Source organism: Convolutriloba macropyga, chromosome 3 (assembly GCF_964194025.1).
Source record: "Convolutriloba macropyga chromosome 3, txConMacr16.3, whole genome shotgun sequence".
NCBI lineage: Eukaryota > Metazoa > Xenacoelomorpha > Acoela > Convolutidae > Convolutriloba > Convolutriloba macropyga.
Genome location: NC_134470.1, coordinates 81,356,196 through 81,381,258, shown reverse-complemented (window position 1 = coordinate 81,381,258; position 25,063 = coordinate 81,356,196). Strand labels below are relative to the sequence as shown.

General features: G+C 34.3%; 2 protein-coding genes across 2 annotated transcripts; both read right to left on the bottom strand.

Moving 5' to 3' along the window:
* Nucleotides 1-1,418: 1,418 nt before the first annotated feature.
* Nucleotides 1,419-14,517, bottom strand: LOC142336761 (transient-receptor-potential-like protein). Its single transcript, XM_075385673.1, has 4 exons — nt 14,305-14,517; nt 7,750-8,016; nt 5,464-7,084; nt 1,419-2,203 (listed from the first exon to the last, which is right to left on the bottom strand). Exons 1-4 carry the CDS (start codon nt 14,515-14,517, stop codon nt 1,758-1,760), a joined length of 2,547 nt encoding a protein of 848 aa, XP_075241788.1. The 3' UTR covers nt 1,419-1,757.
* An 8,837-nt stretch (nt 14,518-23,354) lies between these two features.
* Nucleotides 23,355-24,885, bottom strand: LOC142337333 (ribonuclease H2 subunit A-like). The gene is made up of 2 exons (XM_075386542.1): nt 24,132-24,885; nt 23,355-23,848 (listed from the first exon to the last, which is right to left on the bottom strand). The coding sequence occupies exons 1-2, from the start codon at nt 24,878-24,880 to the stop codon at nt 23,644-23,646; spliced, it is 954 nt and encodes a 317-aa protein (XP_075242657.1). The 5' UTR covers nt 24,881-24,885; the 3' UTR covers nt 23,355-23,643.
* Between the last annotated feature and the right edge of the window lie 178 nt (nt 24,886-25,063).

Genomic DNA, 25,063 nt, shown 5'->3' with positions numbered 1-25,063 from the left:
GCGTTCGAAATAGTCTGATCAGAGAATGATTTTGAACATGAACAAATCTCTCAATATCGTTATAATATATTCATTTCATCTATCATTTTATCAATCTTATTTCCAACTAATAAAAAGCCAATCCTGAAAGTATTGCTAATGAAAACAAATCGAAAAAAAATGATCAAACAAATTACTGAGCATGCCATTTATTTATGCTTTTAACTGAATATATGAACTTAGACAGCTTTGCATAAAACGTCTTGATCTACTTTGATTCAAAATCATTTCTTGAGAGGACCGGCAGTTGTTATCAGCTGGACCCCTTGGTTCTGATCAAACCCATCAGATTTTCAGATGAAGTTCTGATCAGAATACTGTTATATTGTTGACTCTTAAACCAGAGACAACAAAAGTTAGTTTGAATAAAAAAAACTTGAAAAAAATTTCGCTTTAATTGGTCTCTGGACCGTCCCAGACAGACCTGACCTCTGATCAGACAAGATCCAGACCAATGTCCAGACAAAAGTGCGCTCGAAGCCTTTTCCAGACCATGTAATTTAGGAATAATACATGTGCCTATGACGTCGACTGCTTATTAAAAGGTAAGTAACATTATTGGACAGTTGGAATAATGTTTTATATCAATAAGCATTTTTGTTAGGAAAACAGCTGTATTAATGAATGCAAAAATGCCTGACATTAATAAATCAGGCTCATTAGATTACTGCTTTGATCACTCCTGTTTTCAATGATTTCACTCTTTGGCATTCTTGCCTCCTTTCAATTAATCAACGACTCCTCGATACTTCCAATTTTCCAATAGGGGTAGACTGATTTAGTTTTGTTACCATCATAATAGTATAGAAAAGAGTAGTTCATTGGAGAACAAATCGATCGGTGAAATCAAACTCTATATGAGAGAGATGAGGAGTGGAAAAGATTTTTGAGCAAAATTTTCAAAATTCAAGTCTAGTTCAAACGGTTACAATTATTTACATTTACATGGCGAATTATATGCATTTACATATAGTGTCAGGATAAAATACCCAATGAGCAAAAACACCCAAATGTACTCTATATATTACCTTCTAATTAAAATGCTGTTGGTATTTTGGAATTGGTAAAATGTCGCGTAAACATTCACATATATACAATATTGGCTAGATGAAGTTTTAAATTGAACGCATATTCTATATTTCTAGTACAAAATAATTGAGCAAAAGTTTTCGGAACAAAGAAGGAATGATCGAATCGGAAATGAACCATAGCATAATATCAAACGTGACAAGAAACATGACACAAAACATATTTTATAAATAATAATTTGTTATGGGAAGATTTGAGTCTGTTTGAATATCAAGCCAGCTTTCATCAAAATGTAATTAATTTTTCTATTCAATATTGATCTGAATGAAAAACAAATAATCGTTCCGAAATAAACTTTTTCATGATGCTGTTTTTATCATTTTAATCCATTGACTACAGTTAACAAGGGTTAAAATTTAACTCGTAAACAAAGACTATCAAGCTGCTACGAGCAACTTTCTAGCAAACAATTCAGATTACTGAGATAAAAAAACAAGCACGTCGCTAATGTATGCAGTCATAATGGAAACTGTTTATCAGCCAAAAGTCAATGTTTGATGACCGTTGTATGGTTAGTAAATTCCCTCAATATCCATAAATGACATTTTGTGATTGGTGAACGTTCTTTTCCGTGGTCAACTGCGTAAGTTTTTTTTCGAGATTACAACTCTCAAACTCTGAGAAGAAAATCATCTGCCCTCTTTACAGCATTCTCCGAGTTTTAATTTGATACCTTTAATACATTTACAAATTCGACACTTGTTCTTGGATTCAGTTTTGAACTCGTCTTTAATACCCAGTCGCTCCTTCCTCTTCTGAAATATTTCTGTAAATCTGTCAATTTCGGACCCTGCTGTACTGGCCCTACCATTTAATTTATTGCCTTTCGTTTTCTCTAACAACGCAGCCGTTCGTTCGTGGATAGATCTAACTCCTGCGTCGGCTGTTATAAGTTTCTCTCGAAATCTACTTCCCAATCCCTTCATTGTGCCAGCTTTCAGAAGTCCTCTGGTTAGGTTCTCTTTTCTCTCTTCCCGAAGGTAGTTCAATTTCAAACTCCGAATGAAGTTTCGCATTTTTGGAATTGAAAGAAGTTCCTCTTCCGATAGCATTTTGTACTTGGGTGCCTTGCGCGCTTAAACAAATTGTTCAAACAATTCAACCAATTACATACGGTCACTATTTTTTCCGTAAAAAAATCCTCATTTTCCTCTTTTACAATTTTTTCCATCACAGTTTGACTGTTATATAGTTTCTGAAAACAGAATCTAGATCATTTGAAAATATTTTTCCGAGTAATTTAGGAAAATTTTGCTGCAATGGCGAAATCCAGTAAACATTGACACCAGAAAATAGCAAAAATGTTACAATCCGCACTAATGTCCTTTAATGATCAGAATCCGAGACCTTTCAAATTGCGCCGAAATATTTTAATTTTTTTTAAGTTAAAAAAGTCTATTATGAAAGTGAGCATTTGCTTATTCATTACTGTTCTGCAAGATAACATTACAAACAGGGCTATAATTGCTTATTTTTTGATAAAAATCAACTTAAAAATAAAACAAGTAAAATTCTCTATTATTTTAAATTGATTTTTTAACCCAAAAAAATCAGCCTTTATTGCCCCATTTAAAATTTCATCATTCAAAACAATAAAACAGTTGCTGAATTTTCAATAATAGAAATACAAACTTCTCTAGGCAGTTAGACAGGAATGATCAGAGAGAAATTTTTTGATTTTTAAATTGGATATATAGAAAAATTTTATCATACAAAACAGTAATAAAAAACAATGCTCAGATTTAAAATAGTTTACTACTATTGTTCCGGCCAACTTTCGTGGTCGAGAAACTGTATGCTCAACTGTTTTATTTTTATTTTCAGTCAATCTTCGCCGATCGCAACTGTTCGAAACAATTACGTTTTTAACAGCCGCACACCGATAGCAAGGCCAGTTTTGTTCTCATCGTTGATTTTGGCGATGAAAAAGATTCAGATTGTGTTTTGGCTCTGACACGTTTTTAAATTATTTCTGCATATTTCATCCCAATTAAAGACCACCCTATCCTTTAAATGTTCAATCAATGAGAGATCCCATGTATGTTATAATGAGGTCCATTGAATAAACATTATGTTTTCTGTGTAAATCTCAAGGTTTTTAAAGCTACAAGAAAATTTTTTCGGAATTTTTTAATGGATTCCGTGTTTTGGCTGTATTTCTTCTTTTTGTTTTCTCATGACTAATTCCAATTAATCAAAGGTTTCATTTGCTCTTCTAGGAGCAATTAGTGAAACTATCTAAGGCTATCAGATGATACCTAATGATATTTTGCGGATATAACTCGATAATTATCCAAAATTGATCATTTAGTTTTGATATATTGAATGTTTTTGTCTAATGAGATTATAAGTTAATATTTGAGTTCATCATCAGCAACAGCAGAGACAGCTTTAGATTAATCGTGGATTTTCAAAATCTGAAAATCATTTCGGTTATAATAGCGCGCTGTCCTTTTTTATGAAAACAAAATGCCCTTTTATTTTTTATGTTAATAAGAGACCAAAATGATTTCAAAATGCGAAAACCAATTATTCAGAGATCAAATTTACTTGCAAATGATGCCAATGAACATATTTTGTAATTTCAGCCAAAATTTTCATTCTTGGCTTTTTTGTTACTTTGTAATGTTTTGACTAAATTTAACTAATCGCAGATCAAATTGGCCTCCTGTGCAGCAACAAATTAGTCACGTTAGTTCTTTTTTAGTTGAAAGCTTATGGTTGTTTTGGCTTGACGAAAAATATTTGTTTCCCAAATCAAAATTAGCGATTTTTTGCGCTTTGCCGGTTTTTATCATATCTTATTCACTTTGCAGCGTAGTATCAGCAAGAGAGAGAGAGAGAGAGAGAGAGAGAGAGAGAGAGAGCGAAAGAGAGGTTTTGGATTCTTTTTCAAGTTAAAAGGAAGGCAGTCTTCATTGCATTTAGTATTATATTTCAAATTATGATTTTTTGTCATTGAAACTACGAGTTTTCATATTTTTTAAATTTTCGCACACTTTTGCCCCTTTTCAGTGTCTTTTCTTTTGTCCTGTCGCGTTATCGAATTACTAAAAAGTAACATTTCCTTTATCTGGCGTCGAAAGATGTTGCAATTAATTTTAATTTATGTTTCTAGTGAATAACTATTAATATTACACGGCTTTGACAACTTTTTCTTGCATAATTAATTGTTTTTTTTTATTTTTTACCTGTTTTTATTTTGTTGTAGCCGGATGAAATTCTCGATAATAACAGGTCTCATTGAATTTCTATGGAGAAGTTTTCGAAGCTATTGAATAACGTCGGTTGAGAGCTGAAAATTCTCGTGAATTTGAATTTAACATTTCTAAAAAAGTCTGGAAGTTTTTTTTTTAATTTTGCGCTTTTTGTTTTTCAGTGTTAATCACAGATCAGAATTGTTTCAAATCAGACGTCGATTTTAAGAGTTCAAATTTAAGGCAAATGAACAAATAATAAAAATTCAGCGACAAGATTTTACATTTTTTTTGTCTTCAACACTGTATTTGCGTAAATTTAATTGAAATTATGATCTGTGCCTGTATTCGTTGTTATTTTGTTACTTAATCCGACTACTGCTAGTTCGAAATGCCGTCCTACGCAGATACAGTACTACTTGATTACTTTAGTTAATTTTTAGTTGAAAGCTTGTGGTTCTTATGACTTTTTCGAAAATGTTTGTTTTCGAGAATAAAATAAACGATTTTGAGCTTTGCCACTTTTTATCTTATTTGATTTTACTGTTTGTCTTGTTCTTATTCTTGCAAATGACAGCTTTCATCGGCACTCTGATGCAGCGTTATTTAATTCGTTTAGTGGTGTGACTCTAAAACGATTTTTTCAATGCATACAGCAATTATTTTTGAACAATATGTGAATTTTTCAAGGTTTTCAAAATCTTCTCTATTTGGTAGACAAAAATGTGGATGAGTGGGGTCGGAACATTATGTACAAAAGCACATTAACGAGCCTCCTTGTATTATTTAAAAATTGAATACAACTTTTTGTTAAATTGAGAAAAAAATGTTTGCACAATTTGATAGGAGCAAACTTAAAGAATTTTTTCTCAATTGAGAAATTTACTTGATATTGAAAAATCAGATCAGCAAAATATTCAGAATAGCAATAAATAACCAAATCTCATTTTTCAAATAATATATAATATATTATTTAAAAATTGAAAATTTTTCAGAAGCTGAAAAAAAATGAAAATGTTTGCGCAATTTGACAGAAATAAACTGAAATTTTAAATTAATTTTTTAATAAAGATAAATCAGCAATTATTGTCATTTTTTACTACACAGGTGTGGGAGTTATAGGACTTTGAACACATACCTCTAGACCAAGCAGTAATCCGATATATGCTGGGGACTATATTGAATGGTGACGGCAAGGGATCTATACCGTGGATGAACTGGAACATCAAAACAGCCCTTCTGAATTTGAAATCTTTCACTTCAGTTCTGGAGCAGGAAATGACTGAAAATATTACCAGCGAGGTCATGATAATCATCCGCACAAAAACGGTGAAGAGTAAATAAACTGAGTACATAAAAGCAAGCGTCCATTCTTGAGGGTTAACATAAGATGGAAAAATGCCCAAAATGTAAGATTTGCTGTCTAATATAACAAAGAAAAGTCGCTCGTACAGTTTCAGTAAGTCTTGGTTGTTAATCAGGTTTGTAATATGGTGCGGGTCAAAATTATTGGAACAGGGAATTGCAACTTCGACTACTGGGTTAAAAGTTCCATTGGGTAACTGCTGGCAATTCTGAATATATGCGCGGTACGTTCGCCAAATGATGCCGTTTGCGGCGATTGAAAATGAAAGAGAAAAAACGATAAAAAGTAGCATAAAATTCAAACAAACTTGGAAAGAATCTGCTAACAAAACCTGCTGTCTCCCTACAAGCTGTGTTAGTCTTAGGAATTTATAGAGTTTGTAATAGAGTAATAAAAGCCCTATAGACCTCAAGGCGCTTGATACTCGCAAAGGGTGGTAAACATCATCGCCGTAAATTTCGAGAGGTTTGTAGCCTCGAACGACACTGAAGCTGTTTGTCAAGGACAAGGCGCTGAGGAAACAAATATTGAGGGGAATGTTGAGTAGATTTACCCAATCTGAGGCGTATTCTGTGAACCCCTCCGACCAAACCAATAATGCTTCTTTGTACATATTTCCGAATGTCCAGACCAATGTTACAGCGTCTGAGGTGACGTAAAGCGTAGAGTTTGTGTAAGCTTGAGTAGCAATCTGAAATCCAGTCGCGAACAAATAGATGCTAAACAACTCCTGATCTCTAAACGCCAATTTCTGCTCCGGACTGAAATCCGGATAATCATCAAGACATCTGAAGTCGTCCAAACGTTGGATTCGTTCCAGGCAATTTCGCTTGCTGGAGATATCTGCGTATTCTTGCAGGAAAAATATCTCCGTTTCATAGCTGCTTATTAAAACCATAGAACATACAAACAAATAGAGGACAGAATGAACCACAAACCGCATGAACGGCATTTCCATCCATCCTTTCACGAATTTCCCATTGGGTGTTTCACTCGAGGGAAAGAAAAGGTACAAACCTAGCCAGACAGGGGTTAAAAAGACCAGCGATGAAATATAGAGCATCCTTTTTAACAAACTTGCGCTCTCAAAGTTCCCCAAACTTAGTGGACCACTGTAAAAGTTCTTTTTGAGCAATTTTTGTACACTGCTGTTTGCCACATAGTCTACATGGTTATGCTTCATCGCATATTTGAGTCGTTCAAAAAGGTATCCAGGCACCACCAGTTGGACGTCTTCAGTTGTCATTTGACTCAACAAAATTTCCATCTCATCAAAGGTCTCCACGTAGTTTATAAAGTTTGCAGCAAATTGCTCGCAGTTGCTTTTAATTTGAAGAAGGTCGTCTTTTGCAACGTCTAAGAGTCCTGCAATTTCTTCACACTTTTCTGCAATCTTAAATCAGGAACTGTTTCAGTTTCTCCCGTGGCACAGAATGACCATCCAATATTGATATTTTGCATGGATCCCTGTTTGTACCCCTCCCCCCTCCAGGACGTTATGCACCCCCACTAATAGAGCACCGATACATAGTAAATCATTACAAGTAAAGTACGGCACGTTAGTCTGGGGTTGCAAATAATATGCACCAACTAAGCTTGAGGGGCACAAACAAAATAGATCCGATATTTTTTAAACCCTAAAATACTCAAAATAGCAATGGACGCAATGATTTTATGTAACAAAGGCGTGAATGAGGCGGAATACCAAATAAACCGCATATTAACGATCATCTCATGAAAGTTTGGACATCAGTGAACTTTTGAAAGTTGATCGCTAATATGCAGTGTAGTCCGTTGTTCGTCGCACTATTCTCTTGGTGACATAAAATATTTGCGTTCCTGTCATTTTAAAATTTTTTGGCGACAAACACCCCCCAACCCCCCTTTTCCGCAGCCATTTTCACTGCTATTTAACACAAATCTTAACTAATATTAAGCCAATATCTTTCGACCAGGAAGCCATGTCCACGTTCAATTATGAAACGAAGACAAATGAATCCATTCAAAAAACGAGCTAGTTTGTTCAGGCAAGCTCAGGGAAACAAAATGTTTGTTCACGTTGAGAAAAAGAAACAGTTCCTTAAAAGCGACCATAACCGGATCTTCGTTCATTATACACAAGTACATAGGTTTCGATACTGCTACGAACGTTTGATAGATGGCATCAAAGCGAATTATGTTGTTCATATCGGAGGGGTCATATTCTGGCAGTTCGAGGGGTTTGGCTCCCCTGGCGAAGAGGAATTTGAGCATGGACTCATTCTCCATGAGGGCAGCCATCATTACGGGAGACATTCCTGGTCTACACACAGTGCCCGCCAACACCTAATTGACATAAAAAGACAATTATAAGCAAAGCCCCTACAGTCAGCACGATCACATTTTTGTCTACTAAGTTTTCAAATTTTGTGTTTGTTCTCTTTCTGCACCACACTTTATTCGAAACATATCCCATACGCCCCAAGGCGAATGTGATTTCTTAATTAAACAAGGCGGCTCGTTAATGTGCGTTCGCACATGATGTTCCGACCCGAGCTCATCTACATTTTTGACTAAAATGTCAACCAAATCAAGAGATAACAAAAATAGATGTTTGAGTTTAAAACAATCGTTATACATTCTATCTACTAATTGAATTACTAATGCCATGCTTCATTACAGCACCAACGTGACCTGACATTGAAGAGACTAGAAAAAAAATAGCACCAACAAAATTTTGGCGGCAAAAAATGAATATCTAAATTTAACAGCACCTGGTAACAACGTCAAAATGCAGTCAGATAAAACCTTAACTACACAAGTTTACCTTTTACTAACTATACAGCAGATGAAAAGTTTTCTTAACGAGACTAGGTAACAAGCCGACAAAAAGAACGAACAGTGAGGCGAAACTTAAAAATTAATCAACATTTTTTGCACCAAGAAAATTCAAAAATCTTAAAAAACATTGGTTTTTAATAAAAAAAATCCTTGATAAATTACTAAAAAGTCATTACAAAACCAAAAGCACCCGTCTGTGGTCAGACTATGCCATAGAAACAAACTAAAGAGAAACTCAAAAAATTACAAACGATTTGCGAAAACACAAACCTTTGCTACCATTAAAATCAATACCTATCATCTGAATATGTATTTTTAATTCAGTTGTTATTTCTGCTATTTCAGTTGAAGGATTTATACTGAAAGATTAAATAAGTTTACTTGGGCCACATTTAAAAACCATTGGGATCTGTTATTACGCGATTGTTCTGAAGGAAGAGAAAAAGAAACGCAAAAAATGGCCATTCAATAAACGTTCAGAAAAACGAAACAACAGTGGCACATAATATCAATATATATGTTATTTCTTGAAATACACGAAATTCGATGGGACATCTGATTGATGAATAGAAGTTAAATTTGACGAAAGGAACCTATTCGCTATATACTGAATGTTTCGAGCAACATCATTCATTCAGTCCTCAATTACAAGCCTATGAGATCTGTGAGCAATTTACGGCTACCTAAAGAACAAAAACAGCGAATTCAGGAAAAAAAAATTGAGCGACAAAAGGGTCGAAGGCATTAAAAAAATGAACTTTTCACTAAACACTCTTCAATTTTAAATTAATTTTTCAGGAGCAATGGGAAAACCTTTTTTATCAATATAATTTCAAAAAATCAACAAATATAAACAAATACATTAGACGCACGAAAATTGCGGGAAAACACGTATTATCAACGCCATTAAATTCATTAGCCTTCAACGGAAGCCAGTATATACAATAAATGATGCCTCGAGGGGACAATAAGTTTTTTTGCCAATCGTATTTCATCAATAAGACCTTACAACAAGTTAATGACTATGAAAACAACAACAGAGAGAGGCAAAAACCACAAATTCAGTAGAAAAGTGCCTGAAGAAAATGTCGAAGCAACTCAAATCATAAGCTCTTCCCTGAAAACTTTATTTATGATCCGTTGAACTTCTTCCCTAAACCAATAGGGACTCTCAGCAGTAAGATGATGTGATAAGATTTCAAAAGGATCGAAAAACAAAATAAAGTACCCAAAAAAAATATGAATTCTCGTGGCATTGATGTTTTAAAACTAATAGGTAGAAGATAAAACCGCTAACCAGATTAATTTTGGCTATAGTAGAACGGAAATGGATTCTGTTAGAACCAACAATGACCAAGAGTATTCACGAAAAAAAATTAGGAATGGTTGAATTTCAAAAAAGTTTCGAAAAATTATTTTTAAACCCTTAACAGCCAGTAAACTCAATCTTTCATCGGAGCTCAATGACGATGCTCAGATATAACCCATAGGGAGGAAAATGATGTCTGTCATGCATAGATAGTTAAAAAGACATCACAATAAGTCTTATGACAGAAAACAATAACAAAAACAGCAAAAACTAAAATTCAGTAGAAAAATGCGAGAAGAAAGTGTCGAAGACAATTAAACCATTAGCTATTCTCTGAAAACTTTCTCTGTGATCCACTGAACGTCCTCTCTAAGCCAATTGGATTACAATAATCTTTGGATAATGTGATAAAGAGTTCAAAAGTGACCAATAATTCAAAAAATCCAAAAAAAAAATTTAAAAAAATTGAAATCTTTGTCATTGAAGTCATATAACCAATAGCTAGAAGATAAAACAGCTAAACAGAATATTTTTAGTTGCAGTAAAAAGCAAGTGGGTCCAGTCAATACTGAAACTCACTAACAGTTCAAGAAAAATTTAGGAATTGTTATTGTTCAAATAAAATTTTCGAAAAATGATTTTTATTTTAACAGACATTAAATTCAATAGCTTTCAACGGAAGTCAATAAAAACGCTCAAAGATGCCCCGGTGGCAGTACATTTATGTTTGTCATGCATAGGTATTCATTATGAGATCACAGTAAGTATAATGACTATTAAAACAACAAAAAAAAAACAGGAGAAAACCAAAAAATCAGTAGAAAAGTGCAAGAAGAACGTGTCGAAGCCATTTAAACCATAAATTTTTGTTTAAAATTTTTATTGGTCATCCACAGAACATCGTTTTTAAGCTAATGGGAACTGTCAATATTTGGATAATGTGATAAGATTTCAAAAGTAACCAATAATACGTAAAAATCCAAAAAAAATTTTAAAAAATTGAAATTTTTTGTCATTGAAGTCATATAACCAATAGATAGAAGATAAAACCGCTAACCAGTTTAATTTTGGTTGCAGTAGGAAGGAAGAGGGTGCTCTCACCCCTGGACTGACTTACAATTCACTATAATAAGATTATGATTCTTTAATATTCAAAAAAAAATTCGAAAAATTATTTTTTAAGTCTTAACAGCCATTAGCCGCCCCCTCAATGAAATAGACATGTTCACTTAATGCTCATTATGGAACATATTGCACTGTTAGTCAATGAATCCCTACCATAGGACTCCAAAAAAAATAGTAAAACTTCAAAAAGAAATTCAAAATTTCATTCAAAATTACGAAAACTCAGAATCGAAGCCAAAAAAAAACATGAGCAATTCCTTGAAAACGACGTTTTTTGTTCATTGCGCTTCATTCGACTATAAAGGAGTTTTGTCATTAATAGAACGTCGATATAAAATGTGACTTGTCTCTAGGTGACTTAAAAAAGCAAAAAAGAGAAAAGTTTTATTAAAAAAAGGGCTCTCAATTAGAGTTCGATTTTTTTTTGATAGTGAACTTCCCTATGAGACCAGAACTAGTCTTTCTATCGCCTTGTATTCAACTTTTACGAACTCAAAATTTATTCTTTTTATAGAAATTTGAATTAATGTTTTCGTAAAAAAGATCTTAGTTTGAAGAAAATTGTACTAAAAGTGAACAATCATGCTAAAGATCCCATTGTTCACACAAAACTTCAATCCTCGATAACTCCTCGAAAAAAACGAAATTCAAAAAAATCTTTTTACTTTTGAATTCTACGCTGGACCAGCTTTTTAATGATACCACTCACATTTCTCTACGACGAATATATCGATCGGCCAAAATTCACTGAACAAAAAAAAAAAAACCCATTTGAGTATATAGTTCCTTCCCCCACAAGTGGGGTCGGAACAAATAATAACTTGCTGCCTAACAATTAGTAATTAGTAACTGTAGGTGATAAACATCACTGATCCAAATTTTGATCGAAATACTTCAGATTTCTGTCTTTTGAATCAAAGTCCCAAATTTTCTGGCAGTGGGCGGGGAAGCAAAAGCTAATTATCAGTTCCACATATTTTCTTTTAAAATTCTTTTAAAAATAATATAATAAAAAAATTTAACCAAGTTTTGTTTTTCCCAACTTGGGGTACCCCGATTGATTTGGGATGGATAATTAGGTTTTTTTCTATTCTCAAACACAATCCATCCAGAAGAGTTAAATTTGTATCTGAAATTTACTTGTGATTCTTCGTTCAAAAATCTTTGCATCTCCGCAACTCACTCTTGATTTTTGCTGTGTTGGAGAGGGAGTTGTAACTGCGGAACTCTTGCCTCTTAGAGAGTGAATTATTACATTTTAAAACACGATTAAAGAAGTCAATTTGAGAACTAGTTTGACTGACATGTCTTTCAAAAAGGATTCTATCAAATAAACTGATTCTGGGATCTCCATATCTAATATCGGAGAAAACAGAAGCATAAATGGGAAGCCATAATTCAGTAATTTGTTCTATGTTAAAAGATCATCAAATACTAGTTTGTAAGAAATTGACAGCATATTCAAAGTCCCTAAACAATAAGTGTACTCCTGATCAGCAAAATGACTTTTTGAACATATCCAGTGAAGGCAAGCGCGTTTCAATTTCTCCATTTCCTCACATGCACTTTTCCTAAAAACTACACATTTGACAGCGCATATCAAAACAGATAAAATGTATTTTTTCTTCAAGTTGATCTTTTTCGCTGTAATAGGTATCGACGTTAGCAGATGGGATAATTTTTTATTTGCCTTTTCTATTGGTGCGTCATGGTGTAAGTCGCATGATAAATTTTGCGGGAACAAATTCCAACATTTGTCACATCGGTTTTTCTTGTTTTACAACGCTCAGTCCTGGTTAAGAACAGGTTGCATTCGGCTCCCTTGTTTTTTCGAGAAAAAACTTAAACTGAATTTTTCGTTCACTTTGTTTCGCTTTTACACAAAATTACCTGTTCAAAGTTTGTTTGCAATTGTCCCTTTTACAAAGAGATCCTACAATTTCTGTGCCGTCAGCATAGAGAAAACGTTCATTTACTATAACTTCGGTTAAGTCATTTATAAACTCAGAAAATGAAAACATCGAATATAGAACCTTGGGGCTCACCACTTTGGATTGGATTGATCAGTGAATTTTCAGTGGTGACTAACACCCTCTGTTGTCATTCCCTCAGATCGGAGTCAAAGAATTTTTGGAAATTTCCATCATAACCAAAACGGCATAAATTGTATTTTGCAGAACTATAGTAATTAGTTTTGTCAAAATCCTTTGGATTGTCAAGGTAAACTGTCATAGGAAATGTGTTGGCCTCGAATGCGTCATACAAGTTAATGCAGTAAAGTAGAAGCCGTGTAATGCTCGAGTGATAATTCTTAATAACATTCTGCTCATTGCACAAGTTTTTCTGGACTTTGTTTTTGAAACTGTTTACACACTAGTCGTTCGAAAAGAGAGACTGTGATCTCAATTTAGCAATAGGTCGGTAATTTGTTATGTCTATCTTACTTTACAATGAGGACGAACATGGGCTTTTTCCATATAAATGGGAACTCGCGTGATGATAGAGCAAACACAAGGGATGGGAACCAACATAGTTTTCGATTAATACAGAGCTGTTTGAAAACACATTATTTGTGCCTGAAACAAATCAAGCAATTTCTAATTTTGGCCACCCTTAACGCCCCAATACAACAATTTGTCAAAAAGGTGCACCAGAATAAAAGAAAAACAAAGCCCAAATGTTTCCGTTACTTGAAACAATAAACTAGAACGGCAGGCTAAACCAAGAAAAGTAGCGAAAGAATAGCAAAAAGATTAACACTTTTTGCCTTTGTTCGCTCAGAATTATTTAAATTCAATTGGAGCCATTAAAATCCTTTTAAAAAAGTTTCTATTGTTATACATGCTTTCAAATATGAATAGTGGGATACGCCGATGTCAATCCCTTTGGCTTACGTCACCTTTAGGTAAAATAATTCAGAATTATTTGGTGATATGATGGTGCTAAGTTCATTCCAATTCGATTTGGCATGGTAAGAAATTTAACACGGAAAATGTTCGTGCAATGTTACCATACGTTTGGAGTGAGGCTTTCTAGAGATTTAACGATATTCCAATTCTGATCATTTCATCGTTTCAATGATAACTTTCAATGACGTTATTATCTGTAAAAACTCAATTTTAATTAAAACACGCACGTGCACGTTATAAAATTCAACAATGCCAGAAGTTAAAAAAAAGCCTATATACATAGTCATAAATTTATCCCCACGAGCTTTCGACATTTTGAAACGTGAAAGTAGAGTGTTTTAATCTGCCAGGTTGCAGATAAATAAACGTGGTTCTAGATAAATAAAGGCTAGAAGTTGGAGGTGACTTGAAACTGAGTCACGTATCCTAAACGGAAACTGATTTCGTTACCTTTCTACCAACAAGCTCAGGCTGGTGTTGTATTAAGAAGTCGACACACTCTTTGAAATCAACTTCTACTGCAACTGTCAGCTCTTCTTTCACTTTGAACTTGTGCTCTGTCACCAGAAACTTCACCACATCTAATAACTTGTATCTCACGGCGTTGCCTAGTAGTGTGTATCCACTCTCATCTCGAAAGTGGAGGTCAAACAACTCCGTCATTACGGATGCTCTCTGAATCATTTGCGACAGCTCCTCTTTCGGATTACTTTATCCCGGGAAACTTCCCTCTTCCTCGCATAGTCCAAAAATATATCCAACCGAAATCAACCAAAAAGGATATCACCAAAAATAGCAAATACATTTACATTTGGTTCACATTTTTTCCGAGTGTTGAAGGTTTCTACGTTCTTCATTGAAAAGAAGTTTTTCAGATTTTACTAATGGAGCTATAATCTAACATTAATTATTCAAATAGAGGAAATATGATAATGAAATCGAAAAAAAATTACTCTATGAAGGTAATTTTCGTCTTCCGAAAGTTATAATTGAATCTTCTGGATTTAGAAGATTTTTAAATTAATTAAAGACGAGAACATTTTAAAACAGAGCTCACTAGTGATAGGTTCAATTGGCTTCCGAAGCAGCTGCAAATTAATGTATTAATGTATCTATTTTTTCAGTTTTTTTATTTGAAAGCTCATGGTCGTTTTGATTTTGAAATATATTTGATTTTTAAATAAATAAAGGTTTATTGAACTTTGCCTCCGTTTTTATGTCAATTTGGTCGTTTGTAGGTTCAAGGAAAGAATGATCCTTCTTGTTCATTCTACTGAATGAAAATATAAAATTTTTTGCGGTTTTAGGCGTTAAGTTATCGTTTTCAGCCTTTGATACTACTAGATTTCACATCTTAAAAAATTTTTTTAGGCATTTGACCATTTTTCACACTTTATTGTTTGTCACATTATCACAAAATTGACAAATCACATCACATTATTGGCGTTCAAAATCAGGCACAAATGAAGAAATCAAAATCCTTAAAAATACTGATTTTGTTTTTATCGGCTTCGACACCACTTTCTCGAACCATTAGATCCACTTTTTGATTTTGTCGTTAACTGCCGTTTTTACTTTGTCTTTTTGGTCGTATGAATATTCCTGTATAATATTCCTGGACGGTTCCATTGGCTTTTTGTGGACGAATATTTTGATTATTAGTAGATAGCTGATGGCTTTCATGACTTGTGTTACCTAGTCTCATTATTGAGAGGTCACTTTTTACATTATCGGTGTTCAAAGAAGGCGCAATTGAACATTTTTGCGAGTCAAAATATGGCTTTACGGCCTCGACAGCGTTTTCTGTTAAATTTCATTTAGTTTTTGTTTGTTGTTTATTTGTTGTTCTTTTTGTAACCGCATAAAAAATTGAATAACGACAGGTCTTAATATCCTTCTATAAAAACATGGCTAGTCGTATCCCTGTGGAATTTTTTCAGTTGATTTCTAATGGTTTTCAGCAAATTGAAATTAAGTGTTTTTGAATAAATATATGCGAATTTTTCAACTTTACTGTTTTTGTTCTTTTTTGTCTAATTGTTACCGAGCCTTATTATGGACTGGTCCCCACATGTTTTCTAGTGAAGTACAAGTTTATTTTGTTAAGTTTCAGTTCTATCTGACGCTATTTCAACTTTGCTTTCAAGTTTTGTTTTAAAATGGACAATGTTTTGGAAGTAATTATTGTTTGTTGTTATTGTTTGATTTTGCTTTTTGTCTTGACTCGTTTTCTTAATATTTGCAGTCCAATCAACTCAATGCGTCATTTTTTTTACTCCACTGAGTTATTTTCTTTGGGGCTATCTTTTTCTTTTTGTTCATAGACCAAATTTTTTTGAAAAATACTTGATTTTTTAGGGTTTTCTATCTGTTCCTCATTTGGTAGAGAATTATCATAAAATTGTTGATAAGCGGGGTCGGAACCTTATGTGCGATTACACATCACTGAGCCTCCTTGCTTAAGTTCAAATTTAAAAACTCACAAAAGCATCGGACTTAATTAATTAGAATGAAATCACATTTTTTTTAAAAGATATACTCCATTTGATATTTATGATTTTCTAAGATTCAATCAAATTGAGGTTAATATTAGTCTGAAAGTTTACGGCAAATTCATACGGATGATTTGAATGTATGACAGTGGTTTCAGAAATACATTTTTTAGATGACTGCGAGATGATGCAGCCGAATTGATGGTAGTGATTTTAAGCGGGAGAAATCTCAAAAATTCTAATAATAAAAAATGTTCTTTTTTTCGAGAGAGATAAATTAGGCTGTCACTTTGAGGATTGAGTAAGCGTTTAATTTTGATTGTGCCATTTTTTTGTCCTTAAAATATTTGAAACTATTTTTTAACTCTTATTCTAGTCCTTTTTTCAATTCTATTAATCATAAAAACCAAATTTTTGGAAATGTTAGAGGCAATAAAGGTTGGTAAAAGGAAGACCAAATTATTTTGAAAATTCTGCCAAATAATTTATGATTTAATGGAACATCCGTGCAGAGTAAAAAAAACATAGGACTGAATGAATTTTTTGCAACAGTTTATCAGTCAGATCACATTTGTTTAGAATTGATCTGACCTTGTTTTCAAAAGATTATTAAGAATACCACTTTGCCTCCGCAAAAAAAATGATAGGTCAAAAATTAATAAAGAAAATAAAGAAAAAAGTCAGATTCAGATAAACTTCCAAGGAGTTGTGAAGTAATAAGAAATTAAGACGGGCAATTTATTATTTTCGCATCTTAAAAATTGCATCAACATATCCGTTTTCTGTTGTTGAGCATAAGCACAAAGCGGGAAACAACTTTTTTGGTTAATTTAATAATTTGTTGACTTAACTCTGCTGATTTGTTTCATACATTTTCTGATAATTCAAAAATACCCAATGTGCCTCTTCAATCTGCTCCGTCTTAGAAGTTAAAATAATTAATATACAATATATTAGAAATATCAAATTAAATCTTTTCGATGTTTGACAATAATATTAACAATAATATTTCTGTTTAAATACCCATTTCGATTTAATAACAATAAAAATCTATTAGCCTTAGCATTACCGCAATGAACAGTTAGAAAAGTATGCAATAGAAAAGTAGATCTGTTGTATGCAAATTTTTTGTTGGAAAATTTTGAATAAAAAGATAGAAAGACATTTCTGCACTATTTTCAAACATTTTTTTTACTTTACATATAGAATTTAGTAAATAAATTGTATGTCGTCTGAGTCACATTCAAGCAGACAGATTGGGCTAAAATTCTACTAAAGCATGAGCATTATTCTATACTTTATTTTATAGAGTAGCCATTTAAATTCTGAAAGGTTAAAAAGACAATAAAAAGACAATAAGAATAAAAAAATTAAAGATATTTGAACAATCGATTAATTTTTTTAGACTTTGCAAAGATACTATTTGTTTATCTCTCAGCAAAAAAGTCGATGGGTTATTTTTTTGAAATAACAGCGAAATTCTTTAAGTGAAATTCTAGACGCAGAGTGCTTTAAATTGTTACATTTGTTGATGGTGTGGGATGCTAAAACTCGAAATTGCCGGAACAAAAGTTGGGAAAAATATCTCACCATTATTTACAAAAGAAAATTCATCGAAACAAGTTTTGGATTCAATTTTCTCCACTTTTAAAAATTATGAGCATTTTTTTTTATGTAAAACACGGTGTCCTGTTTTTTTACCCCTATTCTTTTAACCCCCCATATTTTAACCCCGATTTTTTAACCCCTATATCATTTAACCCCTCAATTGTTTAACCCCTATATTATTTCACCCCGATTTTAAGCTTCCTAAAATTGAGGATAATTAGGCCTCAATCAATTCTATCTATTCTAATTAATGGAGATTAAAATCGGGGTGAAATGACTGAGGTGTGAACATAATTTTCACCCCTCAATCATTTCACCCCAATTTGAATCTGTAAATTCATGGATCATAATTATTGGTGACATTGAGCTAACGAATCAACAGTTTAAAGCAAAACTATAACAATTAGCGAATTAGTTATCTCATCTAGTCCTTAATGGGGCAATTAAAAGCAAATGAAAAATGAATGGAACTCGTTGCTTCGTTTCATTTGGAATTCAGCATGATAACTGCCAAAAGCAAAGAAATATTGGTTGTAGAAGGCCTTGAGTTTTATGATAACAGAAAAATAAGTTTACCACCGCCTGGAATTGTTCGAAATATCAAAGCTATAAGTGCCACGTTTCCGCTTTTACACAAGTTGACCAACTTATTCGCGTAAACGGTGAGCACAATCATAGCGCTTCGATTGGAAAGCCGGTCACACGAAAAGTTATTAAAGAGATCAAAGCCCTGAGTGAAAACCTAACGCACGTAACAGCCATAGCTTTCGCAATTCTACCAGTAACTGACGGTCTTTCCACTCAGTATGCGTTGCCGTCAAAACCAAATTAAATTCAAACCTCGCAGCGTTTGAGAAAGAATATACAAACAAGGTCAATTCATGAACCATCGGACCGGCATTTTGATATACCCGATACGTTTCAAGAGTTGTTGCGGTATGACAGCGGAAAAAATGACCATGAGCGTATTTTAGTTTTTGGTGATCCGTATATGACATCGGTTCTCGAAGGCTCCAATTTTTGGCTTGGGGATGGAACTTTTAAATTATCGCCCAAAATCTTTTTATCAAATATACACCCTTCAAATATATGTTTCTCGGCATTGCTCCTGCATGTTTATATGCCATCCTCCCAAACAAAACGGAAAAAACGTACAGCCGATTACTTGATGCCTTAGAAACCTTTGCCCCAGCTTGTAAGCCCGATAAGGTTCTGTTGGATTTTGAAATTGCCAGTATTAATGCCTTTCAAAAACATCATCCAGCTTCAATGCTATCGGGCTGTTATTTTTTGCATCTAACTCAAAATTTTGTTAGAAAAATTGGAGAACTTGGACTAAAAAAGCTGGTGTCAGAAAATCATGAATTGGCTCTGGCGCTCAAAATGATCCCTGCTCTAGCTTTCGAAAAAATGAGGAGGAAAACGAAAAATCTTTTGAATTGATTGTCGAGGGGGTTAAATTTTTGGGGGTTAAATAAATCGGACTGAAAAGAAGTAGAACTGTAAAACACTACGTCCAATTTTTTATCATTTTTTTCAAATTGAAAACGTCTGTTACGAACTGAAAACGTCTTTTAGATTGCGAATAAATGTGACTTCCGAGAAAACTTGAATTTACTTGAGTCTAACTTTCAATGCTACACAAAATAATTCTTTATTACAAGTGTTGTTTGAATCTTTCTTTAGCCTTCACAGCCAATTGAATAAAAGTTGGGCTTGGAGATTTTTTATACACAAGAATTGACCGGAAAACTGAAAGTTCCAGAGAAATGTAACAAGAGCAGCTAGAACGAAAAACTATTCAAATCTCTTTTTTCGAATCTCTGCTATGGAATCGATCTTAGGCAAAAGTTCCCGCATGTTCCTTTTTCAAATCTCGTACGAGGTTTCACTTGAAAACTGTTAATTTCGCTGATTAACGAAGAAGTGATATGAACACAGACATATCTCATTCTAGCAGAAAAAGTAATAAAATCCAGGTTCTCAAAAAATTGAGTTGGAGGAAGGAAGAAGTTGCCTTGTATGCAAACAGTCCACCATCTGTTTTTGCAGAGCTTTCAGCAATTCTTCGATATCAGGATTTCCATCTTCATCAAGAGGTGGGTTATTAACTCGTCCGTTCATACCTGTTCTGCTCCCCATTTCCTTCACGCTTTAAAAGTGAGCAATGAACCCGTGATCAATTTCTGCACCATATACGTCGCCTCCGGTCCGTCAGAAACCAGCAATTTAATAATAAACAAACACAGACGATTTTGTTATGCCGCGGCTAGAACGTATCAAAAACTGGCATACGGATGAATTAATTAAAAGTCTGATCACCAATAGGTATTGTTTGAAACGCTCGGCATTGTTGCTTATAGTCTGGACAACTTTTTAGACGATAAACAACAATGGTCAAGCGATCCAAACAATACCTATTGGTGATCAGACTTTTAACTAATTCATCCGTTGGCCAGTTTTTGATTCGTTCTACCCTCGGTACAACAAAATCGTCTGAGTTTTTTCATTATTAATTTTGCTGGCTTTCTAATGGACTGTATGCAAAGTATATGGGACAAAATAAATTCCAGAAAACCGAAAGGGTTTATTGCAAACATTTTTTAGGCCCGTGAATAGCCTAAACAGTACAAACCTTGTACAGAAGGAGCTTGCAGACAGTAGACGCAACTGATCACAGAAGTTAAATTTAAGAATACCTGCTGAGAAGATTCTACAAGGCAATTGATCAAAAATTAAGTGTACTGAAAATTGTTCAAGTGAATCAAATCAACTCTGCTCAACTCTGGCTAATTGGTGGTAAAACAATTACTGTCAACCTCTTCTTACGCACAGCTATTAACAACACTTGAGTGCACAAAAACAGATTCGAATGTTTGATTAAAAAGTTACGGCCCACCTTTTGAACTTCAAGATAGAGTAACGTACGCTGTAGCGGCCAAAAAGATACACCAAGAGCTTTTACACCAACAGCCACAATTAGCTTTCCAGTTCAAAGCAATCTTTTTACGTATCTTGTTACGTTTTTATACTAATGTTACAAAACTTCAAAAATACTTAATTGTAATTCATTGCTGCATAATTCAACAGCAAAACGAAGATAAGCAGAGGACATAATTGCGAAATTAATACATTTTGTATTTTCTATCGATTTTGGTCGTTTCAAGATTATTTTTCTAAAACATACCAGATGACCTCAACAAGTGTTTTTATAATTCTCTGCGGCAGACAATTAAAAACATAACTGATAAATCGCCAGAGAACTGTAGCGGTAGCTCCGTAGGCCTTTAGATTCACAAACCTACGAAAGAAGACCTAATAAAGAATTGATTCAGAAAAATTTGTCAAAATTATTGACAGTTCCTACAAGCTTGCCTCGTTACACAAAGAGCCCTTGAAATTCAATAACGCACATGACTTCAAATACAAACGCATTTGCCCATACATGTCAAAAATAAAAAAATTCATCAGAGTCAACATCATTAGAAGTATGCTGAGCTGAGACGTTTAACCTACTTCACAAAGACACCCGACAACTTTTAGTCATAACTTATGAAGAATAATACAAAACATTAAGAAATCACGCAATAGGCAAAAATGTAAAATTTCATTTGAAAGTGAAACAAAAATCACAAACAATTAACACAATGGAACTTTTATACAAATATAGGAAAAATAATAGCTAGCAAAACTCACATTAGAAACATGCCTCAAAGTAATGGAAATCATTCGCTACGGTGCACACTGAAATGTTTTAAAAAACTACAATATGCATCATGGGGAAATCATAGGACCTATCAATAATGCCTTTAAGGGTATCAATAAAAACAGGAACCCACATTTTTCAAAAATTACCTAATAAAGTCTGAAACACAATTCCAAAAAATATTTATATAAATCATTCGATACATGTTAAAAGCTTCGATGAGAATAAACTATGCATCGTTAATAATGAGACTCATCCGGACCAAAAACTTAATTTCACTAGAAAAAGGATGTTTGAAAATGTAGCGATGAAAAAAACCGTAAAAACGCTCAAATGAATCAAAAATCTTTCAATTAATTCCAGGCACATTGCTCAATCCGGTTGCTCGCAAACAAAAAATAAATCTTACTTGAGAGGAATTGCTCTGAAAAAACAAACTCAAATAACAGAAACTGTCCACAATTTGAATCATGACTTACAAAAATTCACAAGACGAATGAAAACTTGATTTGAAAAATATTGATGCAAATGTCGGTACAAGCAATTGGCAAAATTTATAACACCATTTTTACCGACTAAACGTCGGAAGAATTGTTCTTGAACGACTAGTGGGAGCTCTAATCAATTGCAGCCTGCTTCAGTCGGGGGGGGGGGGGCTAAATGGGACTAAGAAGTTCTATAGTGGGCTTCAAATAACCACATTAGAGGTTAACATATACCACTATTAAGATTTAAAGTAAAAAATGACACCAGTTTCGGCGCACTTTTCATTTGACTTTTAGTATTAAATTGCCGCCAATTGAGTACAGCTGCTTGAAATTGTGATTGAGAGGGAATTTTAGATCACGCGAAATGCAAAAAGTCAAGGGCGTAAAGGTCACTCGAAAAGTCAAAATTGTCAAGGAAAATTTTGCATAAAAAAAGACACACACGTTTACAATAATTGCTATGAACTGCGTTCAAGAGCAATTAAAAAGCATTAGAAGGGATTGATTTAACTTTCCGCTGTCAACTTATGCTATCGCGTCAATATCGGTGCACAATATACCGTTTAGACTAGAAATTCTGATAAACTGTCATTCAATATATTTACATTCAATTGAAGGGACGCTTGGGTTACGAGTTGAACAATGTACAGGGGTGGTGATTGGGGGTTTTCTGAAGCGGGGGCAGGCGTCAGCCTCTAAGATCCCTATCTTCGCATTTCACACCATGAATTTATGTCTCAAAAAGTTTCGGTGGAACGCATACTTACAGTCTAGTAATCCCGAGAGGCCCACTGAGAACTTAATGCCCTCCGAGTGCTACCTGTTTATCCCGTTTTTGAGGACGAAAAGTCAAATGGGCCAGACGAAAATTCGATCAAGCGAAAAATCGCATAACAAAGACCACAGGACTAATATAATTGCTACAAACTTCGTTTGAGGGCAATTAAAAAGTCAAAGTTCTAAAGCACCTAAATCATTACTGGAAACCTTGTTAAAGCGGTATTCTTACAACAGCCTTTCAGTTATACCAAACGGTTGGTATAAATGAGGTACATGCTTGAGGCTTTAGCGGCCAAATCAATAAGAAGGCAACACGTTAAAATTAAGACCAGGAATGCTGTAAATTCTTTGCTTTCTTTGACGTCTAAAAAGCGATTTAAATGATGTCCTGGTAAAAAAAAGCTCAAAGAAATCATGCGCTAAAACTCATTATTAAAAATCAATTGAACAGCACTCAACCAAAACGTCCAAAACGTACTCAAGACGCCCACAATAAATTAGAAGTCAATTGGGCCAATTAATGCAACTATGCTGCTATCTCAATTCCCGAATCGTTTAGCGAGATATACAGCTGATTTAGTTAGCAACATTAACCATGAATTTTGAAACCAACTAATGTGCCCATTTAAGATTTTATTTGGTCCAATATGACCGCTAACATGCAAACACAAATATTTCCAAAACAACAGGTAAAGCAAATTCGGTGTAAACTCCATCAAAGTTCAGAAACAGTTTTTAAATTGGTATTGACAAAGTATTGTCTCAGTCTCTTGGGCTGATCATCTTCACTTTTGGCAGAAAAGAAGCTGTCGATAGCTGTGTTGTTTGCCGGTCTCTTCCGACTCACTTTCTCTGGTTCTTCTTCATCTGGCCACTCAATTTCAACGCAGTGTTTCTCAATCACAGCTCTCGCAGTTGACCTGAAAGACGAACATACAATCAGCTGCAACTTTTTAAAGTCTTATAGTGAGGAAGAAAAATTCTGGACAAAGAAATATTCTGCCCCCATCCTCCGGCCCGTGCTTGAGATCCCCAGACACAATTCATCAAGCAATGCCACATGTGTGTGTGTGTGTGTGTGTGTGTGTGTGTGTGTGTGTGTGTGTGTGCGTGTGCACGACTTATATGAGCATAAAGCCTGGGGGAGTTCTAAGACAGTCCATATCAAAATACAGGTGATTAGACTTTCGAAATGTTCCTTACCAACTGAACCTGACAAAATTCGGAAACCCAAAAAGTGCATCTCGTTTGGCTTCCGTCTCCAACCAGAGCGACGTTTTGGGATCAGCCGGGTAGCCACACCCATACTCCATATCTTCAGTCACTGGAACTTCAAACTTCCAGTTACTTATTATCCAGTCTCTGCACACTTTGGCACAAATACTCGCTGCACTCACTATCGGGAATAAGTCATCAGCTTTAGCACTAACCGTCGTCTCAGTTTCGGGAAACTGTTTCGCAAACTTCTCTTGATAAGGTACTGGAGGTCCTACAGTATCTACGTACAATTCCTTCACATTGATCCCAGAGCTGATCAAACTTTTCACAAGGCCTAAAGCTGAGCTATGTGACAGAGCATTGAGGTTATTAGGATACAACCCAAGCATGTTACGGCTGATAAACGCAGGGTGCAACACGTGTACTTGCCAGTGGACAATGTCGGGGTTGGAATTGATTGTCTTGAACAAGGATTCCCGCTCCTCTTCTGAAAGTGTTTTAGAATCTTTCACTTCCATCTCCTTCAATTGGTCATACTTGCTCAAAGGACATACAGCGATTGCGTACACCATAGGTCCCAAAACGGGACCACGGCCAGCTTCGTCGATTCCAGCAACACAGGGTTCTCTGTCAATTGAAGTGAAAATGGGTTGCAGCTTGCCTTTCACTACAGGGTCTGACTTCACGTCATTCAAACATGTTCCAAACAGCTCTTTAATTTCAGCAGCGTCCATACAAAAATCTAAAGCAAGACACAATGAGTTGTTTGATTGTTGTCCTCCAAAAAAAGAGTTAGTAAACAATATTAAGGTTCACATGAGAAATTCCACAAATCTCACTCGTAGCGAAAACCTAAATAAGTTGTGAAATTATTCTTCATTTGAGTGCAAATCACGTCAAAATCAAGCCGAACAATT